This window comes from Chenopodium quinoa, unplaced genomic scaffold (genome assembly GCF_001683475.1).
Source record: "Chenopodium quinoa cultivar QQ74 unplaced genomic scaffold, ASM168347v1, whole genome shotgun sequence".
NCBI classification, from domain to species: Eukaryota; Viridiplantae; Streptophyta; class Magnoliopsida; order Caryophyllales; family Amaranthaceae; genus Chenopodium; species Chenopodium quinoa.
The window spans coordinates 261,985-285,743 of record NW_018745666.1 but is presented as its reverse complement, the minus strand read 5'-3'; the positions used below and the strand labels follow the sequence as shown (position 1 = coordinate 285,743).

General features: G+C 33.4%; 2 protein-coding genes across 2 annotated transcripts; one reads left to right on the top strand and one right to left on the bottom strand.

Moving 5' to 3' along the window:
- Nucleotides 1–2,413: 2,413 nt before the first annotated feature.
- Nucleotides 2,414–3,452, bottom strand: LOC110717196. Its single transcript, XM_021895840.1, has 3 exons — nucleotides 3,326–3,452; nucleotides 3,014–3,224; nucleotides 2,414–2,782 (listed from the first exon to the last, which is right to left on the bottom strand). The coding sequence occupies exons 2-3, from the start codon at nucleotides 3,198–3,200 to the stop codon at nucleotides 2,565–2,567; spliced, it is 405 nt and encodes a 134-aa protein (XP_021751532.1). The 5' UTR covers nucleotides 3,201–3,224; nucleotides 3,326–3,452; the 3' UTR covers nucleotides 2,414–2,564.
- Nucleotides 3,453–6,854: 3,402 nt separating this feature from the next.
- Nucleotides 6,855–8,957, top strand: LOC110717155 (60S ribosomal protein L3-like). Its single transcript, XM_021895793.1, has 4 exons — nucleotides 6,855–6,858; nucleotides 6,943–6,995; nucleotides 7,080–7,126; nucleotides 8,699–8,957. The coding sequence occupies exons 1-4, from the start codon at nucleotides 6,855–6,857 to the stop codon at nucleotides 8,955–8,957; spliced, it is 363 nt and encodes a 120-aa protein (XP_021751485.1).
- The last annotated feature ends 14,802 nt before the right edge of the window (nucleotides 8,958–23,759 follow it).

Genomic DNA, 23,759 nt, shown 5'->3' with positions numbered 1-23,759 from the left:
CAAAATATCCATCAATAATACATGAACCGTTATAATAATTGTAAATTGTAAGTAATTTCCACGAAATTGTTCTTCAGTTGGGAGTTAACTTCCCTTACATTTCGTTTATCGTTGTCTAAATATGAATGCTAGACTTGTTTTCCTATCATTGCAGTAAGCTATGTCTTGTACTCGCATTATTCTCATCAGTTTCGAGTCTTCATTCTAGTTTCAACTTACAGATTCATTGCTTTTTGATTCGTCTTTCACTAGACATGTATTATCCAAGGAAGGTGCCCCATTAATCAAGTTATGAGTCATTTCTTCTTCTGCCCCTGCATGTACATCAGAGCTTACACTGTTACAGCTGCTTGATTTTGGAATTTTGATGTGGGATTCTTTCTCAATTGGTATAAATCAACTATTATTCTAGCCTCTTAACAGCCAAAATGACAGAAAGAAGGCACCACAAAAATTAAAGGTTGACAAACTTTTCTTATTTTAGCGTTAGCTTTTTCATGATCTTGTAAGCATGCTTTTCCTAATTTAATTAGATTTAACCAAAAACTTGAAAGTAATTTAAAAGGAGGAGAGTGCTAAGAGATAATATTATATGTTATGAGTATTGATTTTTAATTTCCAAATAATCCTATTTAGGTTAAGTAAAAAGAAGACGAGAATGACACGATTAATATAACAATAGAATTAATGATGATGTTATTTGAAATATACGGGTATATGACTACAATTTATCGTAATCCTAACTTTGGAGAAATCCTTAAACATTGGGTACAATTTTAAAAAGGTACGTAACATGTAAACAAATTATTAAGAATCTTGAAAACATAAAACTCTTAGAGAGTAGAGAGACAAATGTAAAGTGAATCAGATTTTAAATTTTAAAATTTGAAGTTAATTACTACGCCACTTAATATAATAGAGATAATAAAATAGGGAGCAACATAATTTATTAGGGGTAAACAAACTAAACATTGAAAAAATGAAAACAAAAAAATGTTAATTGCCCACTAAAGCTATCGCCTTGTATTACTATTACCCTTTATTAGCCTTTATTTTTTGGAATTTTTAGACTTTTTTCGCCCGGAAATAATAATTGTCGAAATGTTTATCATGGTCCCTAATACCCTTCGGGAGTTCATTTGGGTGGGTAGAACCATCCAATTTGTCTTTAAATGGCCTATTTACCGATTTATAACTTGCACCGATTTCATTAAATCAAGCCTACTACGAACATTTATGACAACATATAATGATCATATATGGTTCCAAACGTCAATATATGACCCCGAGATGTATTGCCTAAAATCTCAAGGCTTTTCGACACCGTGCCCCGAAATCACCAAAATTTCTCAAAAAGTGTGGATAAATAGCCTTTAATTTTGGAATTTTTTTGTCATTTTTTCGCCCGGAAATAAAAATTGCCGAAATTTTTACCATGGTCCCTAATACCCTCCGGGAGTCTAATTGGGTGGGTTGAACTATCCAATTTGCCTTTAAACGACCAATTTACCGGTTTCAAACTTGCACCGATTTCATTAAATCAAGTCAACCAAGAACATTTATGACAATATATAATGATCATAATTGGCTCCAAACGGCATATTATATGACCCCGAAATGTATTTCCTAGAATTTCAAAACTTTTTCGACACCGGGCCCCGAATCCTCCAAAATTTCTCAAAAGGTGTGGATATTAGCTTTCAATTTTGTAATTTCTGACCATTTTTTTCGCCCAGAAATAAAAATTGTCGAAATGTTTACCATGGTCCCTAATACCGTCTGGGAGTCCCATTGGGTGGGTAGAACCATCCAATTTGCCTTTAAACGACCAATTTACCGGTTTACAACTTGCACCTATTTCATTAACTCAAGCATACCACGAACATTTTTGACAACATATAATGATCATATATGGTTCCAAACGGCATTATATGACCCTGAGATACATCCCCTATAATTTCAAGACTTTTCGAAACCAGGCCTCGAAACCTCCAAAATTTCTCAAAAATCGTGGATATTAGTTTTCAATTTTGGAATTTTTTCGCCCGAAAATAAAAATTGCCGAAATGTTTACCATGGTACCTAATATCCTCCGGGAGTCCAATTGGGTTGGTGGAACCTCCTAGCGCATAATTTATTTGACGCAAATGAGCTAAAGTATGAACCGTCACATTGGCTTCTCTATAAATATGCTTGAAACACTCAAAATCAAAAGACAATTTTCTACCCAAAAGTTATTGGTTTTGCCTCCGCAAAGTGTTCTTCAACTTGGGAGTTTACTGCCCTTACTTTTCGTTTATCGTTGTCTAAATATGAATGCTACACTTCTTTTCCTATCATTTATACCAATAATCAGGGTACAACATGCTATCTCATTCAATTATACCAGAGAAAAAATGATCATATAGTCCTGAAAATTTTCAAAGACATAAAAAATACCTATTTACTTGGTATCATAAAGTGTGTGCTGCAACAAATTAGTATCACAAGGCAAGAGTAACAGAATCCCTTGTTTAACTATACAGCATTATTCTCATCAGTTTCGAGTAGTCTTCGTTCTAGTTTCAACTAACAGATTCATTGCTTTTTAATTCATGTTTCACTAGACATGTATTATCTAAGGAAGGTGCCCCATTAATCAAGTTACGATTCATTTCTTCTTCTGCCCCTGCATGTACATCAGAGCTGACACTGTTAGAGCTGCTTGATTCAGCTTTCAGTTGATGTTCAGCTTGGATAGATGCCCGAGAATTCAACTTATAATTCACTTCTTCTTCTGCCCCTGCATTTACATCAGCTTATGTCAGTGCTCGTTACACGTTACGTTGCAAGCACGCAACAAACTAAGCTTACATAATTACATTGGTGATTGGTAGTCATCAAATTACAACATGCACATTAGCCATCACAGTAAAAACATATATAAGCCGAGGTGGAACTAGAATCGATTAATCGTCGATTCCATTACCAATACCAACACCAACAGTTATTAATAATCAGAAGCATTTTATACCTTTGATTGAAAGAATAGACAGGGTTTTATCAGCATCAACATCTCTAAACAACCCGATAATGCGGATTGACCCTCGCTCTGCCAGTGCAGCTTGGTATGTACCAATACAACCAGTATCTTCATCAACGGCAGAAAATGTAATGTAGTAATGATCAAGATAGCTAAAAATAACATTGGCCCTTATCATCCGTACTAATTTCAGTTTTGCTCTCTGCAAATTAATAAATGATCGAGTCAATAATAATATAAAAGGGTCCAATAAGTCGATATGATATAACATGATACGACATGATTCAAAAAGATTAACCAAACCTTGTGCTTGTTATAGTGATGAATTACTTTAAGGGCTAATTCAGCTTCAAGTTTCACATCATCAAGTGGCCCTATACAGCCATCTTCATCATCAACATCATCGTACTCTAGATCATCGAAATACTGAAAGTTCAACAATTAAATAAATACTTTATTGTATATCATCAATAATTTTATGTAGTGTATAACAGGAATTGCAACAAAATAAATTAATAGCAAATTACCTCAAGTTCGTGTTTAAAATGACAATCAACTAAGAAATTGATGATCGCAGAGTAAGTCGAGTGATGTTTCGATTGTGAAATCAATTCAAGGCCATCAACTTCAATAGAGCCGGCCTCAAAAACATCAATTAAAATATCTTTGAACTTGTTCACAATTTCAATGTAATTCATGGCATGCAATTCACGATTCTTGATACAAACCTTCAAATTCTGGAACAAATTCTTCAAGATCTTCAATTCATTGTCATCATATATCTTTCTCGTATCAGAGTATTCATCATTATTATCCCCGTATTTCATCAAGAAATCATCAAATCCCTCTTGATATCTTTCAAATTCTTGAAGATCAGCATCGTATGTTTTTGAAACCGTCTAAATTCCTATTTTTATAGTAGATGACAATAGGTCGGTTTTAAAAAAATCTACCCGGATTACATTAGGATACGGAGTAATAAACTCAGGTGGAATACTAGATCTCAAATTCTCAACCCTTTTCCCTCATTTAAAAAAAAAAACCTTTTCCCTAATAAAAAAACTAACGAATTCGAATTTAAATGGGATTAGAAAAGATATTTACTCCTATCAAATACACATACATACGCTAACATAGTTAAACATAGTTAAACTTTACTGTGATACATAACATATACTACGAGTACTTGTTAAACCAATTTGACTTTTGACATAACAACATTTGGATCCTATTAGATAGTATCTTTTAAACCGTTAAATGTTAATGTTCTTGGAGGATAATAATTAATAATCAAGAAAATTTTAATTTAAGTCGAATAATTTCACCTGTTATTAAACTAATATTCCATAATATTTGAAATGTTTGATTAATCTATGATTGAGCATTTGAGCATCAAATGAGACTTCATATAGATTAATCTATGAAATGTTTGATTATTCAGGCATGTACATGAGGTTAACGCGAGTGCTCATTATGCAGCAAACTAAAGTTAGAGAGTTACAATGGTGGCCATCAAATTACAACATGCACATTAGCAGATAGAAACAACATAAGCCAATGACCCAACCCCTTGCTTAATTGTGATTACATGATTTAATTTGGTATAGTGATACTAAGAGGTGGAACTAGAATCAATCATTCTTCTAGCTGACCCTGCATGTACATCAACTTACAGAATCATAACATAAACCCTTGTTATTACATGATTAGGCATAAGAAGGTGGAAATAAAATCAATTAATAAATTAATTGCTTCGGCCAATTGATTTGATATGAGAGCGAGGTAGTGTATTATATATTCTTCCCAATTAAACCCTATGATGCTAATGACAACCAACAAAGAAATCGATCATATCAGAGTAAGTCCAGTGATGTTTCGATTGTTAAATCAATTCAAGGCCATCAATCTGAATAAAGCAGGCGTCAGAAACATGAATTACAACATCTTTGAACTTGTTCATAATTTCATGGCATGCCATTCAAGATTCTTTGTAGAAAGATTCAATTTCTGGAACAAATTCTTCAAGATCTTCAACTCCTTCTCATAAAAAATTGTACTCGTTTCCAAGTATTCATTGTTATCATCCATATATTTCTTCAAGAAATCATCAAATCCGTCTTGTTTATCAAATTCTTGAATGTTATTATTGTACATTCTACGCAAAACCTCCATTGATCCAGAATTTCCACACTTTCAAGAAACCCTAATCATATTCAAAAAATAAAAAAAAAAACTTATTAACTATTACCAGTACTAAAATAGTTGCTGACATCATCATTGCTCACGTATCACTTTCTCAATAAAAAATTTCAAAAAAAAAAAATTCCAACTTAAATGCAATGATCATGTCATTTTTTTTTTGGCAACCTATCATATTTAATATTTTTGAAATTTAAATATTAGAAGCTTTTACATTACAACTAAAATATACTCCTATCAATTTATCGTAGGAAATTGAAACAAGTTTAAATATCGTACTAATAAATTACTCTATTAACTATTACTAAAAACAAAAGTTGCTGACATCACCATTGTCCACGTGTCGCTTTTTCGCCTAAATGCAATGATGATGTCTTTTTTTTTGGGAAAGCTATCATATTTATCATTTTTGAAATTTAAATATTTTCTGCATTACAACTAAAATATATCAATTTGTAACAATTTTAAATAGCACACTAATAAATTACCTCCTACATTGAACTATGAATTGGACAATGTTGAACAGATACTATATCATAATTTTGATTAAAATAAAAATATTTAAAATTACAAAATATACTTAAGAGCAACTACAATAGTTGGCTAATTTATTTAATAGTTTGGCATGTTATATATCTTTTTTAGCTACAACAATTCAAGCTAAATATAGCCAAAAAATTTCCAATCAAAAGTGAAATTATAATCAATTAAAATAGCACCTTCATTAGTCATTGAATACACCAACATTTTAATTAATTAAAAATAAATCACAAAATTAAATGAAAATTAACCATGATTATTCCACACACATAATTAAATTGACCTATTAGAAAATTGACTAGCTAGTACTCCCTCCGTTCTCAAAACTTATTTTTGGTTGATTTCGCAGTTATTAAGAAAATTAAATTAAAAAAAAAAAAGTAAAAGTATATTATAAAGGTAAATTTACATGGGATTGGTAAAAAAGAAAAGAGGGATAATAATAAAATTATATGAAAAAATAAAATTTTATATGAAAAAGTTAATATTCCACAAATATTGTTGCAAATTAGTGTGTATTTTACATTACATGAAGTAAATTACATTAAAATCATTTATAAATTAACAAATTATTTCATGTATTTGATATAAACCTCAAGTTGATACTCTTCAAACCAACATATAAACCTCAAGTTGAATTTATTAATTTGTGGTATTTTTAAAAATTGAACTTATAGTATTTGTGGTTTTGCTTAGATGTCGGTTCTGGAAGAAAAAGATCCTGAGCTGGAAAAATATATTCACCTAATTAATGTCACTAGTGTCAACGACATTAATACTTCCAGTCATGGAAAGGGGGCAGCCGCCTTTTCCAACAATAGGAAGGAGATACTAGTGATTGACTCAATGAGTGGGAAAGATGCTCATTTAGATTATGTTGATTCGTTGAGAAAGCTCGTACGTGTTTCTATAATTGTTTTGGTTTTTGATATAAAACTTCAGGTCCTCTAATTATGTTAGCTAATATTTTTGTTTTTTGGGGTATATCATCAGTGCTCTACCATGAACCGTATTTGCAAATAAATTGACAAAAATTGCAACGTGGATACGTCTGACTGGAGCAAATGGGGTCTTGAGATGCCCAAACAAAAAGATGGGTAATATTTCTATGACACCCGTCTTTATTTCTTGATATTTATTTTTTTAGAACTAATCATTTTATTCTTGTGTGTTTATTGCAGGGTTAGCTGCCATCAAGCTAAATGCATTTCAGTTTGTGGGTTCTATCATTGTGGTAAGATACTTGTCTCATTAACATATGTCGGTTATTATTCTAACTAAATAAAGGGTATTCTAACCAACTAATATTTGGTAATAGGGTAACATTCAAGAAGCACGCGAGACATTGTTTGCTGAAGATGTGTTGTGTGAGTTCAACTAAATCAGATAGTATCTTTAAAAGTAGCATAATATCTGTCAAGAAGGGATTGTCGGTATCTTTGAAAACGAGATTGTCTTTAACAAAGGATGCTATTTTTGGAAACCATTATAGACATATAACCATTATGAGTTGTACAACATTGATATAACCATTATGAGTAGTGCAAACCAAAAAAATTATTTAATAAATATTGTGGAATACTTTATATATAAATTTGTTCCTTTTTTAACATAAGAAGTTATCTGATACAAATTATATTTATATAACTTACAGTTGATTATCCGGATAACCGGATAATTAGCTATACCTTATAGTAGTTGATTATCCGGATATCTATTATTAAATCATGGTGCTGTCAAGCAAATTAATAAAGGATCTTCAAATATCAAATATTATCATCATGGAAACGATATGAATAAAAAAGATGTCAAGCAAAACGGGTTAGGGTCAATCTTGGGTTTGGGTCGGGTTTGGTTCAGGTCAATATTTAGCGGGTTATATTCAGGTCGGGTCATCTCAAATCGAGTCATGTTCGGATTCGGGTCTCGAATCATAAAGTTAACTCGGGTCTCGGGTTGGTTTCAAGTCGGGACATATCAGGTTCGGGTCACCAATTTCTCGGGTTCAACCAAGTCGGGTCATGATCGGGTTGGGGTAAAATATTCGGATCGGGTCAGCTTTTGACAACTCTACTTACCACTACTACTTCCCTTAATGTTAGTAGCGATCCCTGACATTCTAAAGTGTCAAAAGCTCTACGTACCATGGAACTAGGGTGGTCGAGGGACTAAGTGAGGTATAAGATAAAGGGTTGTTCAAGGACCTAAAGATAGTATTTCAAACAAAAAGATACTATCCTGCATCGAAAAATATTATCTTTCTAAAATGATACTATCATAAAAAAAAGATATTATCATATATAAAAGATACTATCAGAAAATATAAGAAACTATCAAAAGATAAAGAAATTATCATATAATATATAAATCTATTATTAAATCATGAATAAAAAAGATGTCAAGCAAAATGGGTTTGGGTCAATGTTGGGTTTGAGTCGGATTCGGTTCAAGTCAATAATTAGCCTGTTATGTTCAGGTCGTGTCATCTCAAATCGAGCCATGTTCAGGTACGGGTCTCGAATCATAAAGTTAACTTGGGTCTCAGGTTGGTTTCAAGTCGGGACGTACGGGTTGGGGTAGCCACCAACTCTCCAGTATTTGAGGAGCCCCGTCCACGAACTCCTCCAAGATGAATATAATTATATTAAATTTAATAAAATCTTAAAATAAACTTCAAAGTTTTTTTTGTCTATTAATTGCGCCTATTATTAAATCATATTATTTGGATGAAAATGTTATTGGTGGAGTTAATAACTGAGGCTACACCATATGCTTTAATATAAAGGCAAGAATTCCTAAATATCCGGATATCCTAATAATAAGTTATTGTTCAAATTGTATTATTGGTAACATAACAATTATTTTTACGAGTAGTGAATATTATGATCATGTTTGGTGAATGACTTGTGTTAACACTGCTTTTAAATCATAAATTAGGACTGAGAAGGAAATTACACCAACGGGTGGCTTCCCTCATTATGGTATCGTTAAGGATGATTATATCCTGATCAAGGGTTGCTGTGTTGGTCCCAAGAAGAGAGTGGTGACTCTAAGGCAATCTCTCCAAAAGCAGACATCCCGTGTTGCACTTGAGGAGATCAAACTCAAATTTATCAATACATCCTCCAAGTTTGATCATGGTCGCTTCCAGACTACCAGCGAAAAGCAGAAGTTTTATGGTCGTCTTAAGGCTTAAGTAAAATTACAGTCAGTTGTTGCGGGCTTGTAGTTCTCCTTTCTAAGACTTGTCTTATCTCCCTTCTTAATCTAGTATTTTTGCAGAAATTTGATGAGAGTAATGTTGTCAGCTACATACTTCAATTTAAGTTTTTTTTTGTATTTTATTGACATCTGAAATTTTGCTGTTAATTAATTGTTACTTATAGATGGTTCATTTTAGATTTTGTCGAGTACAGAGTACAAATTTTGTTGATTGCATGATGAGTTTTTGGTTGTTTATTTGAATGAGTTAGGGTTTATGTCCGGTTGGTTTTCTTTGGAATGAACTGTGATATACTCCCTCCATTTACAAATATAAGACCTCTTTACCTATGCGCGGAGTTTTAGGAGTATAATATAATAATGTGAGTGGAAAAATTATTTATTATGGTAGAATTAATGTGGGGACCATTGAAATGAAAGTATGTGAGAGAGAGTAGTAGGACCCATGAGAGAGAAAATGATAAATTAATGTAAGTGGGGTTTAAAGTAAGAAAGAGAAATGATAAAATATTAAATAAAGTTACTAAATAAGGAAAGAGGTCTTATATTTGTAAACGGACGAATATGGAAAGGAGGTCTTATATTTGTAAACCGAGGGAGTAGTTTTACCGCCTTTTAGTTTTTATGGCTTACTGTGTGAGGAAAGCAATTTGGAAAGGCATTGTATTGGTGTTTGAAACGTCCATCTCCTTGCTCTCTGAGTTCAAGTACTTCATCCTTTTGAAGAATTTTTTAATTGACAAAAAAACGACCATCTAATTTGTAACTTTCTTATTTTGAAAGAGACGCATCTATATTAAAACTAAGGAGTACGAAGTTTTAATTGAAATCGGCATACGCAGAGAATAATATCCAATTTTGGTTGCTCCTAAGGACTAAATAATACTCCCTCCTATTATTATAGGTAAATATTCCTTTTTGACTGTCTTAAAATGTTCCTGATATTTCCTTAAAATAACATATAATTATAACTTTTTACTGTTTTTTCTTGCGAAACATACACATGCTAACAAAAGTCATTACTTATTTTTTTGTCTTTTATGTACAATATTCTCTACTTTTCCATGATCCCCACAAAAAATTTGTCACTTTTTCATTCTTTATTTACCTTTTCCATCTTCCTTATAACCGTATGTTTTTGAGTTATAAAATGCTTCAGTAACGATCCTGACATTCTGAAGGGTCTCAGGTTGGTTTCAAGTCGGGACGTATCGGGTTGGGGTAAAATATTCGGATCGGGTCAGCTTTTGACAACTCTACTTACCACTACTACGTCCCTTATTTACAAAATGTTAGTAAGGATCCCTGACATTCTGAAGTGTCAAAAGCTCTACGTACGATGGACCTAGGGTGGTCGAGGGACTCAGTGAGGTGTAAGATAAGGGTTGTTCAAGGACCTAAAGATAGTATTCCAAACAAAAAGATATTATCCTGCTTCGAAAGATTTTATCTTTCTTAAATGATATTATCATAAAAAAAGATATTATCATATAAAAAAGATACTATTAGAAAACATAAGAAACTATCAAAAGATAAAGAAATTATCATATAATATATAAATCTATTTTTAAATCATGAATAAAAAAGAGGTCAAGCAAAACGGGTTTGGGTCAATGTTGGGTATGGAGTACATGATCCAGGAGTATGTAATACTAATTGTAAAATTGGGTTTAGACGGTTAGCTTTAGCCTCGATAAAAATTTGTTCGAGAAAAACAATTAGGGTTTGGTGAAAGTGTGGAAATTCTGAATCAATGGAGGTTGAGCGTAGAATATACGATGCAGATATTGAAGAAATTGAAATAGATGAAGGTAAAGAAGACGGATTCGATGAATTTTTGCGGAAATACGCGTGTGTTAATGATGAATTGTCGAATGCGAAATCGATTGTTTTTGAGAGGGAGTTGAAGATCTTGAAGAATTTGTTCCAGAAAATTAATCTTTCTACCAAGAATCGTGAATTTAATTTCATGCGATGAATTACAATGAAATTATGAACAAGTTGAAAGATGTAATTGATGTTTCTGACGCCTGCTTTATTCAAGTTGATGCCCTTGAATTGATTTTTCAAGCAAAACACCACTACGTTTACGATAATCTCATCATCTTCTTCGCTGATTGTCACCTCTTGAGGTATGTTTAAATTTAAATTTCTTGTAATTCCTGTATTTATTTATTTATTTATTTAATTGATTGATCTGATGATATACAATGTATAAATTGATACTACGGGGTCTACGGGGTATAGAGGCAGTTGTTAATGTGGAATCTCGCGCCGAATTAGCCCGTGTAGCAATTGATAACTTGATAAGTATAACCATCACAAGGTTTGTATATACTCTCTCCGTCCCTTAATACAACGCCTTTTTGTAGGGAGCAAAGCTGAAGTTGGTGCAGATGATAAAGGTGAATTTTATGCAGAAGAAGAAGCGAATTATGATTTGAATTTTCAAGCATCTATCCAAGCTGAACATCAACTGAAAGCTGAATCAAGCAGCTCTAACAGTGTCAGCTCTGCATCTGATGATATACATGCAGGGGCAGTAGAAGAAGCAATGAATATTGAATAATAACTTGATTGATGGGGCATCTTCCTTAGCTAATACATGTCTAGTGAAAGATGAATCAAGCAGCTGTAACAAGGTAATGTAGCTTGATTAGGTCCAGAAGATTATGAATTGTTTAGTATAGTTACCAAGTATAATATAGTTATAAGGAAATAGACAGAAAATATATAGAGCAGGGTAGTTGGTGAATTTTGGTATATAGGGGAATTGAAAGTCAAAGGGTTGATACTTCAGTTTTCTTTCTCTCTTTGTTTACTTCAACTTGTACAAGTATTAATTAAACGTAACCCTCTTTATAGGATTAACGCATTCAAGCAAAAGAAGACGAACATGCTTAAAAAATTAGTGTAGAATTTGCTCACAAAGGAGAAAGTTCTTTAATTTGTTCACATTTCAAATGACTCCCTCCATCCATATAAAATTCATATATAGTCACATGCATGTATGGACACGTGTTACAAAATATGTAATAAAAATCAAGGTTTTTTTTTTTTTTTTTACTCCGAGAGAAATCATATAGACGCTTTGAAAGAACTAATAAGAAGTATAGAGGTGGTATAAATCTACACAACCAGATCATATATATGCAATAAGGTACATACTGATATAATAAGAAATTCCACCTTCATAATTGCAACATGGGTCATAAACTCATATATGATGGACAAACTTGAAGTTCCTAATAATGTCATTTAGCTCTATAATAATATACTTTTTTTTAAGACACTACTCCATAATAATGCACTTCCCAATTCCCCATTCGATTACAAGTAACTTAACAAGGGTTGTGTTATAAACGGAACTGCGGGAACAAAAACAGTAAGAACAAAGTTACCGAAAAATAGACTGAGTCGCGGACTATGTCGCTTTCTTTAGAACATTCACGGCACTGCCCTGAAATGGTGCAAGCAGTTCGTACTAAACCGGATGTTCCCCAGGATAAAACAGCATTTCTCTATTGAAATTATACCGGTGGAACTGCACAAAACCACCGGGCAACTAAACACCCAAAAAGAAAAGAAACTGCTCGAGGGTTTTGTTTTTGTGAGGAAAAATAGAGAGGAGAAGAAGATTGCTGTTCGTATTTTTTTTGTGTATCAAAAACAGGAAATCAACACGCCTTTTATAGGAAAAATTGCAACGTAACTGCTGCTGTTTAATTAGGCACTAATCACGCAATTAAAACGGTCATAAGTTGAACGTTCAAAACGGTTAAAGAAGATTAATGCGTGGCAAAACGTTTAGCAAAAAATCAGTGAAAACGTTTGCATGATTAACGCTCCATTAATCAGTTTTGAATAAAAACGGTCAAATGCAATCAGTCAAAAACGTTTAGCAAAAATCAAGGAACTAATCACGCAATTAGCCTTGTCCAAAAAATAAGTTTATTTAATAAACCCGACCCGACCCGACCCGACCCGGCTCGGCGCGCGTGTGTGTGATAGATGGTTTACCATATAGGTCCTCCCTCTCCACAAAATGTGGGTAGCCCAAGGGCCACACCCCTTTAGCCCACTCTCTATATTATAAAGAGAGTAAAACTCTCATTTCCCACCAATGTGGGACTTTGAGTTTTTCACAAAATTCACACACTACACACTTGTTCCAACAGGTTGTGAATTATTGCAATATTGAAACAAATAGCTGTTATTAATTTCCATGAAACAAGATTTCTTGTGGTATAAGCAATATTAGAATCTATTACGTAGTCATCTATGTTACTATGTATGGCGGGGTGTTAATTGTCTAGGAAAGGAAATTAAGGAAATACTACGTAGTAAATAAAATACGTAAGTTTGGTATTTTTTTTTTTTTTTTTTAGATTTTATAATGGTTGTTAAAAAGTTGGACATACATCTCACTTTATTACTAGTATAATTTAAATGTTCATATAAGCAATTAAGCATAGCTTCTTCCAAATTTCCAATAGACAAATATTTTAAGGCCAATCAAGTAAAATAAATAAAATGTCAAATTTCAAAACAAAAAAAAAAAAAAAAAAAAAAAAGTCAAATAATAACGAATAGCTGAGTTATTAGTCAAACATTTTAGCTCATTAATATTAGTATAAATAGTACTCTCCCACTCTCCGTATTGTACTTGAAATAAAAGTAATTCTTAATTTTGTTACAAATGATCATTTGATAGTGTGTTGTAGTGTTGACCATAAATATCGCCTATTACGGCTATTAGGTATGAAAATTCAATATAGGGTTTGAATTAAACTAGTACAATATTTTTTTTAGGTGAAGGAATTAAGTTAGTTTATATGGAGTAAAACAAATTTCAAATAAATTAAAGTAGGGTTTAGGGAGTACATTTAATATTTAAGTACTAACTCTGATACATATTAGTTGCAATGTATCACAAATAATACCCCAAAATTGTATGAAATATAATGTCATGGAGGTAGTAAACATTTTAATCCGCTCTATCTTTTCCTCTAAAAATTATATGGAAAAAAAAAAAAAAAAAAAATTTATATCTTGTATGTCTATCCCCGGTCCAAATTAACAGTCAAGTCTTGTAAAAATAGGAGAAAATATAAACGAATTTTCATCTAAAAGTACGTATTGTAATTTATATGATCCGCAATCTCATCGTATAAGTTAAGTGATATCCCAACGTGGAGAAAAGATTAAGTTGCATTAAATAAATACGAGTGTAGATATTTTGGATTTTGCAACTTGTAAATATTTGACCCAAGATGTTGCGTCGAAGACTTTCAATTCTGAGTTGCCTAATGAGAAAACTCCCACCCTGCCAGGCTAGCTTAATCACGTCAGCATTACGTAACATCTAATAGCCGTAATTAAAGTGTCCTGATTATCATTAATACTACAGCTGTCAATTCGAGTAAACGGGTTGGGTTTGGGTCGGATAAGAGTGGGTCGGGTCAACTCGAATTAATTCCATAACCTATGCGGGTTAGGTCATGCTTGAGTCGGGTCATATCGGGTCATACTTTTTATCGGGTTTGGGTCGGGTTTAAATCGGGTTAATAGCAGGTCGGGTTACATTCAGGTCCGGTGAACAATAGGTCGGGTTAAAACGGATTAGGGTAATTCTCGGGTTCGAGTCAGGTTCAGTTCAAATCAATAATTTGCGGGTTATAATCAGGTTGGGTCATTTTTAAGTCGGGTCATTCTCGGGTTCAAGTCGGGTTTAGTTCAAGTCAATAATTTGCGGGTTATAATCAGGTTGGATCATTTCCAAGTCAGGTCATTCTCAGATTTAAGTCGGGTTATGTTCAAGTCAATAATTTGCAGGTTATCAGGTCGGGTCATTTCCAAATCAGGTCATATTCGAGTTCAACTAACCATAATAGATAATTATCATTTTTATCAAGCTAATTATTTCCTTTAATTATAATATATATATATGGCAATATACTAGGGAATTATAGTCTATAATTTAGAAAGATAATTGTCTCCTTTGACCATACAACAAATATATACTGTATATATTTAACTCTTAAATTTGAGGATGATGCTCCTTTCTTTTGCTAGCCTGGACCGACTTGGTCTCCCTAGACACAATTCTTTGATCAACAATAATAAGGTGGTCTAAATTGCATTTAAGATGATTTGAAATCGGGTCAGGAATAATTTGGGTTGAATTTAGGTCGGGTCAATAACAAGTAGTGTTAATATCGAGTTGAGTTAATAACAAATCAGGTTGACTTTTTGGGTCGGGTAAGTAATAGGTCTGGTAAAATTTGGATCGGGTCAATAACAAGTCGGGTTAAATTTGGGTCAGGTCAATAACAAGTCGGGTTGATTTCGGATCGGGTTTGTAACAAGTTGGGTTAATTTTGGGTCGGGTTAGGAACAGGTCGGGTTGAATTCAGGTCAGGTTAGTGTAACAAGTCGGGTTAAATTTGGTTTTTGGCGTGTTAAAAAAGGGTTTGGATCAATTTCGATTCAAGTCAAATTCGGTGCAAGTTGATTAAATTGGTCGTTTTAAACTGGTAAATCGGTGCAAGTTGTAAATCAGTAAATTGGCATTTTAAAGGCGAATTGGATGGTTCCACCCACCTAATTGGACCTCCTTGAGGGTATTAGAGACCATGATAAACATTTCGGCAATTTTTATTCTGGACGAAAAAAAAAGTTAAAATTTTCCAAAATTGAAGGCTAATGTCCACGCTTTTTGAGAAATTTTGAAAGTTTCGGTGGCCTGGTTTCGCAAAGTCTTGAGATTTTAGGGAATACATCAAGGGTTCATAAATGCCATTTGGAACCATACATGATCATTATATGTTGTCATAGATGTTCGTGGTAGGCTTGAGTTAATGAAATCGATCAGTGCAAGTTAGTTGTAAACCGGTAAACTAGTCGTTTAAAGGCAAATTGGATGGTTTCACCCACCCAATTGGATTCTCGGAGAGTACTAGGGACCATGTTAATCATTTCGGAAATTTTTTTTCTGGGCGAAAAAAAGTCAAAATATTCCAAAATTGAATGTTAATATCCAAGCTTTTTGAGAAATTTTGTAGATTTCAAGGCCCGGTGTCAAAAAGACTTTAGATTTTTAGGGGATGCATATCGGGGTTATATAATTCCGTTCGGAACCATATATGATCATTATATGTTGTCATAAATGTTTGTGGTAGGCTTGATTTAATGAAATCGGTGCAAGTATTAACCAGTAAATTGGTAGCTTAAAGGCAAATTGGATTGTTGCACCTAGCTAGGTGGACTCCCTGAGGGTATTAGGGACCATGGTAAACATTTCGGCAATTTTATTCCCGAGCGAATAAAAGTCAAAAAATTTCAAAATTGAAGGCTAATATCCACGCATTTTGCGAAATTTCGGAGGTTTCGAGACCTGTTGTTGGAAAACCTAAAAATTTTAAGAGATACATCTCGAGGTCATATAATGCCAATTGGACCCATATATGATCATTATATGTTGTCATAAATGTTCATGGTAGGCTTGAATTAATGAAATTGGTGCAAGTAGTAATTTTTTTTTTTCCGTTTAAAGACAAATTGGATGGTTTCACCCACCCAATGGAACTCCCTTAGGGTATTAGAGACCATGGTAAATATTTCGGCAATTTTTATTTTCGTGTGAAAAAAAAGTCAAAAAATCCCAAAATTGAAGGCTAATATCCACGCTTTTTGAGATTTTGGAGGTTTCGATGCCCGTTGTCGAAAAGCCTTCAGATTTAGGGGATACATCTCAGGGTCATATAATGCCGTTTGGAACCATATATGATCATTATATGTGATCATAAATGTTCGTGGTAGGCTTGATTTAATGAAATCGTTTCAAGTTGTAAACTGGTAAATTGGTCGTTTAAAGGCAAATTGGATGGTTCAACCAACCCAATTGGAATCTCTGAGGGGTATTAGGGATCATGGTAAACATTTAGGCAATTTTTATTTTCGGGTGAAAAAAGTCAAAAAAATTCAAAACTTAAAGGCTAATATCCACGCTTTTTGAGAAATTTTGGAGGATTCAGGGGTTGATGTTGAAAAATCTTGAAATTTTAGGGAATATATTTCAAGGTCATATAATGTCATTTAGAACCATATATAATCACTATTTGTTGTCATAAGTGTTCGTGGTAGGCTTGAGTTAATGTAATCGTTGCAATTTGTAAACCGGTAAATTGGCCGTTTAAAGGAAAATTGGATGGTTCCACCCATCCAATTGGACTCCTGGAGGGGAAAAGGGACCATGGTTAACATTTTAGCAATTTTTATTTCCGGATGAAAAAATTCAAATAATTCCAAAATTAAATTCACGCATTTTGCGAAATTTTTTAGGTTTCAGGACCCGGTGTCGAAAAATCTAAAAATTTTAGGAGACGCATTTCGGGGTCATATAATGCCGTTTGAAATCATTTATAATCATTATATGTTGTCATAAATATTCTTGATAGGATTGAGTTAATGAAATCAGTGCAAGTTGTAAAATGGTAAATTGTCGTTTAAAGGCAAATTGATAGTTCAACCCACCCAATTGGACTCCGGGAAGGTATTAGAGACCATGGTAAAAAAATCGAAATTTTTTATTTCGGGCAAAAATAAGTCTAAAAATTCCAAAATTAAAGATCATTATCCACGCTCTTTGAGAAATTATGGAGGTTTCGGGGCCCGGTGTCGAAAAACCTTGAGATTTTAGGAGATACATCTCGGGGTTTATATAATGCTGCTTGGAATCATATATAATAAGTATGTTTTGTCATAAATTGTCGTGGTAAACTTGAGTTAATGAAATCGGTACAAGTTGTAAACCGGTAAATTGGCCTTTTAAAGGCAAATTAGATGGTTCATTCCACCCACTCAATTGGACTACCGAAGGGTATTAGAGACCATGATAAACATTTTGTCAATTTTTATTTCCGGGCGAAAAAAAAGTCAAAAGGTTCAAAAATTGAACGCTAATATCCACCTTTTTGAGAAATTTTGGAGTCTTCGAACCCGGTGTCTAAAAGTCTCAAAATTTTAGGGAATACATCATCTTAGGGTCATATATTGTTTTTTGGAAACATATGTGATCATTATTTTTGTCGTAAATGTTCACGGTAGGCTTGAGTTAATTAAATCGGTGCAAGTTGTAAACCGGTAAATTGGTCGTTTAAAGACAAATTGGATGGTTCCACACACCCAATTGGACTCCCGGAGGGTATTGGGACCATGGTAAACATTGCGGCAATTTTTATTTCTGGGCAAAAAAAGTCAAAAAAATTCCAAAATTAAAGGCTAATAATATCCACACTTTTTGAGAAATTTTGGAGGTTTCGAGGCCCGGTGTCAAAAAGGCTTGAAATTCTTAGGAATATATCTCGGGGTCATATAATGCCGTTTGGAACCATACATGATCATTATTTGTTGTCATAAATGTTCATGGTATGCTTAAGTTAATGAAATCAGTGCAAGTTGTAAAATGGTAAATTGGTCGTTTAAAACAGAAATTGGATGGTTCCACCTACCCAATTGGACTCCTGGAGGGTATTAAGGACCATGGTATACATTTCGGAAATTTTTATTTTTGGGCGAAAAAAAAGTCAAAAAATTCCATAATTAAAGGCTAATATTCACTTTTTTAAGAAAATTTTGAAGGTTACGGGACCTGGTGTTGAAAAGCCTTGAGATTTTAGGGAATAAATCTCAAGGTCATATAACGTCGTTTGAAACCATATATGATAATTATTTGTTGTAAAAAATGTTCGTGGTGGGCTTGAGTTAATGAAATCGGTGGAAGTTGTAAACAAGTAAATTGGCCGTTTAATGACAAATTGGATGGTTCCACCCAGCCAATTGAACTCACGGAGGGTATTAGGGATCATGGTAAACATTTTGACAATATTTATTTCCGAGTGAAAAAAAGTCAAAAATTCCAAAATTGAAGACGAATATTCACGTATTTTGCGAAATTTTGAACGTTCCGAGGCTCGATGTCAAAAAGTCTTGAAATTCTAGGAAATACATCTCGGAGTCATATAATGTCGTTTGGAACCATATAAGATCATTATATGTTGTCAAAAATGTTCGTGGTAGGGTAAGTTAATGAAATCGGTGCAAATTGTAAATCGATAAATTGGCTGTTTAAAGGCAAATTGGATGGTTTCACCCATCCAATTGCACTCCCGGAGGGTATTAGATACCATGGTCAATATTTCTACAATTTTTATTTACTGGCGAAAAATATGTTAAAAAATTCAAAAATTGAAGATGAATATCCACGTTTTTTGAGAAATTTTGGAGGTTTCGACGCCCGGTGTCGAAAAGGCTTGAAATTATAGGGGGTATATCTCGGGGTCATATAATTTCGTTTTTAACCTTACATTATTATTATTTGTTGCCATAAATATTCGTGGTAGGCTTGTGTTAATGAAATCGGTGCAAGTTGTAAACCGGTAAATTTGTCGTTTCAAGGCAAATTGGATGGTTCCGCCCACCCAATTGGACTCCCGGAAGATATTAGAGACCATGGTAAATATTTCGGCAATTTTTTTTACAGGCGAAAAAAGTCAAAATTTTCCAAAATTGAAGGCTATAATATCCACGCTTTTTGAGAATTTTCGGAGTCTTCGTTCCCGGTGTTGAAAAGTCTTGAAATTTTAGAGAATACATCTTGGAGTCATATAATGTCATTTGGAACCATATATGATCATTATTTGTTGTCATAAATGTTCATTGTAGGCTTGAATTAATGAAATCGGTGCAAGTTGTAAACCGGAAAATTGGTTGTTTTAAAGCAAATTAGATGGTTCCCCCCACCCAATTTGACTCCCGAAGGGTATTAGAGACCATGGTGAGCGTTTCGGCAATTTTTATATTCGGGCAAAAAAAAAGTCAAAATATTCTAAAATTGAAGGCTAATATCCACGCTTTTTGAGAAATTTTAGAGGTTTCGGAGCCTGTTGTCGAAAATCCTTAAGATTTTAGGGGATACATCTCAGGGTCATACAATGTCGTTTGGAACCATATATGATCATTATATGTTGTCATATATCTTCGTTGTAGCCTTGTAGGCTTGAATTATTGAAATCGATGCAAGTTGTAAACTGGTAAATTGGTCGTTTAAAGGCAAATTGGATGGTTTCGCCCACCCAATTGGACTTCCGAAGGATATTAGGGACCATGGTAAACATTTCAGCAATTTTTATTTCCGGGTTGAAAAAAATCAAAATTTTCCAAAATTGAAGGCTAATATCCACGCTTTTTGAGAATTTTTGGAGTCTTCGTTCCCGGTGTTGAAAAGTCTTGAAATTTTAGGGAATACATCTTGGAGTCATATAATGTCATTTGGAACCATATATGATCATTAATATGAATTTTTATGGATATAACCTTCAATCACAGTTGAAAAGTTTGGAATCTTGAGTCTCGGTCAAGAAACGCTAAGCAACACGAGCTTAAAACCTAAACTAGGCCAAGAATACACAAGCACAAACTTACGTAAAACTTTATAAATTTCAAATCAATCAATCATTACTTTTCGTTAAACACCATCACGTATTTATAAGCTAAATAATTAGCCTAAAAATCGGTAAAACAAATTCTAATCTAACTAGGAAACTAACTCAAACTTGTAAAGATAATATTTTGCAAATATGATCTTTAAAGTTAAGCTTATCTTATACTAACCAAATTAAACTAACAAAAATATCCTAATAAATTCGGTCATCTAATAATAAACTAAAAATAAAAATAAAAATAATTATAATAACAATATTGATGCCTTGGAACCGCATCAATCATTATTTGTTGTCATAAAAGTTCGTGGTAGGCTTGAATTAATGAAATCGGTGGAAGTTGTAAACCGGTAAATTAGTCGTTTTAAGGCAAATTAGATGGTTCCACCCACCCAATTGGACTCCCGGAGGGTATTAGGGACCATGGTTAGTATTTCGGAAATTTTTATATTGGGGCAAAAAAAGAGTCAAAAAATTCCAAATTTGAAGGCTAATATCCACGCTTTTTGAGAAATTTTGATTGTTTCGTGGCCCGGTGTCGAAAAGCACTGAGATTTTAGGGGATAGATCTCGTGGTCATATAATGTCATTTGGAACCATATATGATCATTATATGTTGTCATAAATGTTCGTGGTAGGCTTGAGTTAATGAAATCAGTGCAAGTTGTAAACTGGTAAATTGGTCGTTTATAGGCAAATTGGATGGTTCCACCCAGCCAATTGGACTTCTGGAAGATATTAGGGACCATTGTAAACATTTGAGCAATTTTTATTTCCGGGTGAAAAAAAAATTCCAAAATTTAAGGCTAATATCCACGCTTTTTGAGAATTTTTGGAGGTTTCGGTCAGAGCTTTCAATTCGGGTAAACTGGTTGGGTTTAGGTCGGTAAGAGTGGCCGGGTAAATTCGAATTTAATCCATAACCTATGCGGGTCGGGTTTGGATTGGGTAATGCTTGAGTCGTGTAATAATTCTTATTGGTTTTGGGTTATCATCATGTCGAGTCATTTTTAAGCCGGGTCATTCTCGGGTTCAATTCGAGTTCGGTTCAAGTCAATAATTTGCGGGTTATAATCAGTTTGGGTCATTTCCAAGTCGGGTTATTCTCGAATTCAAGTCGGGTTATGTTCAAGTCAATAATTTGCAGGTTACAATCAGGTCGGGTCATTCCAAGTCACGTCATATTCGATTATCATTTTTATCAAGCTAATTATTTCCTTTTGACTATAATATGTATGGAAATATACAAGGGAACTATAGTCTATAATTAGGAAGATAATCATCTCCTTTGACCATACAACAAATATATACTATATTTAATTCTTAATTTGAGGATGATGCTCCTTTCTTTTGCTGGCCTGGACCGACTTGGTCTCCCTAGACAAAATGTTTTGATCAACAATAATAAGGTGGTCTAAATTGTTTTTGAGGTGATTTGAAATCGGATCAGGAACAATTTGGGTTTAATTTAGGTCGGGTCAATAACAAGTCGTGTTGATTTCGAGTCGGGTTAGTAATAGATTGGGTTGAATTTTTTGGTTGGGTTAGTAATAGGTCTGGTAAAACTCGGGTCGGGTCAATAACAAGTCGGGTTGAATTTGGGCAGGTTAATAACAATTCGGGTTGATTTCGGGTCGGGTTTGTAACAGGTTGGGTTAAATTCGGGTTGGTTCAGGAATGGGTCGAGTTGAATTCAGGTCAGGTTAGTAACAAGTCGGGTTAAATTCGGGTTTTGACGGGTTAAAACGGGTTTGGGTCAATTTCAGTTCAAGTTGGAGTCGATTCAGGTCAATAATTTACGGGTTACATTCGGGTCGGGTCATCTCCAGGTCTATTCATGTTCGGGTTCGGGTCTCACACACTCGGGTCTAGGGTTGGTTTCAGGTCGGGTTTGGGCCACCATTTTTTGAGTTAAGATGGTTCGGTTAATAATCGATTTTGAGTTGGTATTTCAGGTCGGGTTAACTTTTGACAACTCTATTTAATACTGCATTTTTGCTTTATTTATCATTTCACACTTTTCATATGGAGGGTTTTTTTTTTTTTTTTTTTTTTTTTTTTTTTTTGAATAGATATCGAGTATAATTTTAACAATAGTTCAAGTATATAGGAAAACAAATTTAAAGAATATATTAGAAGAACTTTAGCATGTATTACAATGTTGATCAAACTTGTATATAATTGTAAAACCAAACCAATATGTATCGTACCTCATGAATCAATTATGCTAATTTAATACGAAGTATATAATATTGGTATAATTATGTGATGAACAACATTATTAAAATTAAAGTTTTTTGAATTTTGACGTGGGATTCTTTTTCTATTGGCATAATTCAACTATTTTAGCCTTTTAGCAGCCAAAATGACAGAAAGAAGGTACCACAAAAATTAAAGGTTGACCAACTTTTCTTTTTTTAGTGTTAGCGTTTTTCATGGTCTTCTAAGTATGCTTATCCTAATTATATTTGACTAAAAAAACTTGAAAGTAACTTATTCCCAAAGGAGGAGAGTGCTAAGAGATAACATTATATGTTAAGACTTAAGAGTATTGAATTTTCCAAATAATCCTATCTAGGCTAAGTAAAAAGAAGATGAGAACGACGCGATTAATATAACAATATGATTAATGATGATATTTGAAATATACTTGTATATGACTACAACTTATCGTAATCCTATTTTTGGAGAAATCCCTAAATATCGTGTATAATTTTAAAAAGGTACGTAATATGTATACAAATTGTTATGAATCTTGAAAACATGGAACTCTTAGAGAGTAGAGAGACAAATGTAAAGTGAATCAAATTTTAAATTTCAATTTTGAAAGTTAATTACTATGCAACTTAACATAATAGAGATAAGGAGCAACATAATTTTTCGGAGTCATAATGCGCATCATGTTCTGTACATGGGATAGAAAAACAGTTTGTAATGGTTGTTGCCTTGTTGGCATTGATTCATGGGAGTAATCTAATAAGCTGCCGGAATTCCTCCATTATTGACCCAATAGAAGAAAATGTGAATCTAAAAAAATTAGATATGGTAGAAAAATGTACGCAAAAAGCGAGGCTTGGGTCGGTTCAACTATTGGGCCAAACTCAATCAGGGTTGATCTCAACACAATTGGGCATTTGGGCATATCAGGTTTGAGCCTAAACCGAACTAGTAGTATAGGACTACAGGCTAGTTCGAAATTAGTTTCATGTCTCATTGTGTTAATAATAAGGTAATACCATTTTTGTTTTTTTTAATTGACACATTTTGATTTTATG

Coding starts and splice junctions, on each gene's coding strand:
- LOC110717155 (XM_021895793.1), top strand. Junction 6,996..7,079: donor TTGTGGGTTCTATCATTGTG/GTAAGATACTTG, acceptor ATTTGGTAATAG/GGTAACATTCAAGAAGCACG. Junction 7,127..8,698: donor TTGTTTGCTGAAGATGTGTT/GTGTGAGTTCAA, acceptor ATCATAAATTAG/GACTGAGAAGGAAATTACAC.
- LOC110717196 (XM_021895840.1), bottom strand. CDS start 3,200: ATGATAAGGGCCAATGTTATTTTTAGCTATCTTGATCATTACTACATT. Junction 2,783..3,013: donor GTCTATTCTTTCAATCAAAG/GTATAAAATGCT, acceptor ATGTAAATGCAG/GGGCAGAAGAAGAAGTGAAT.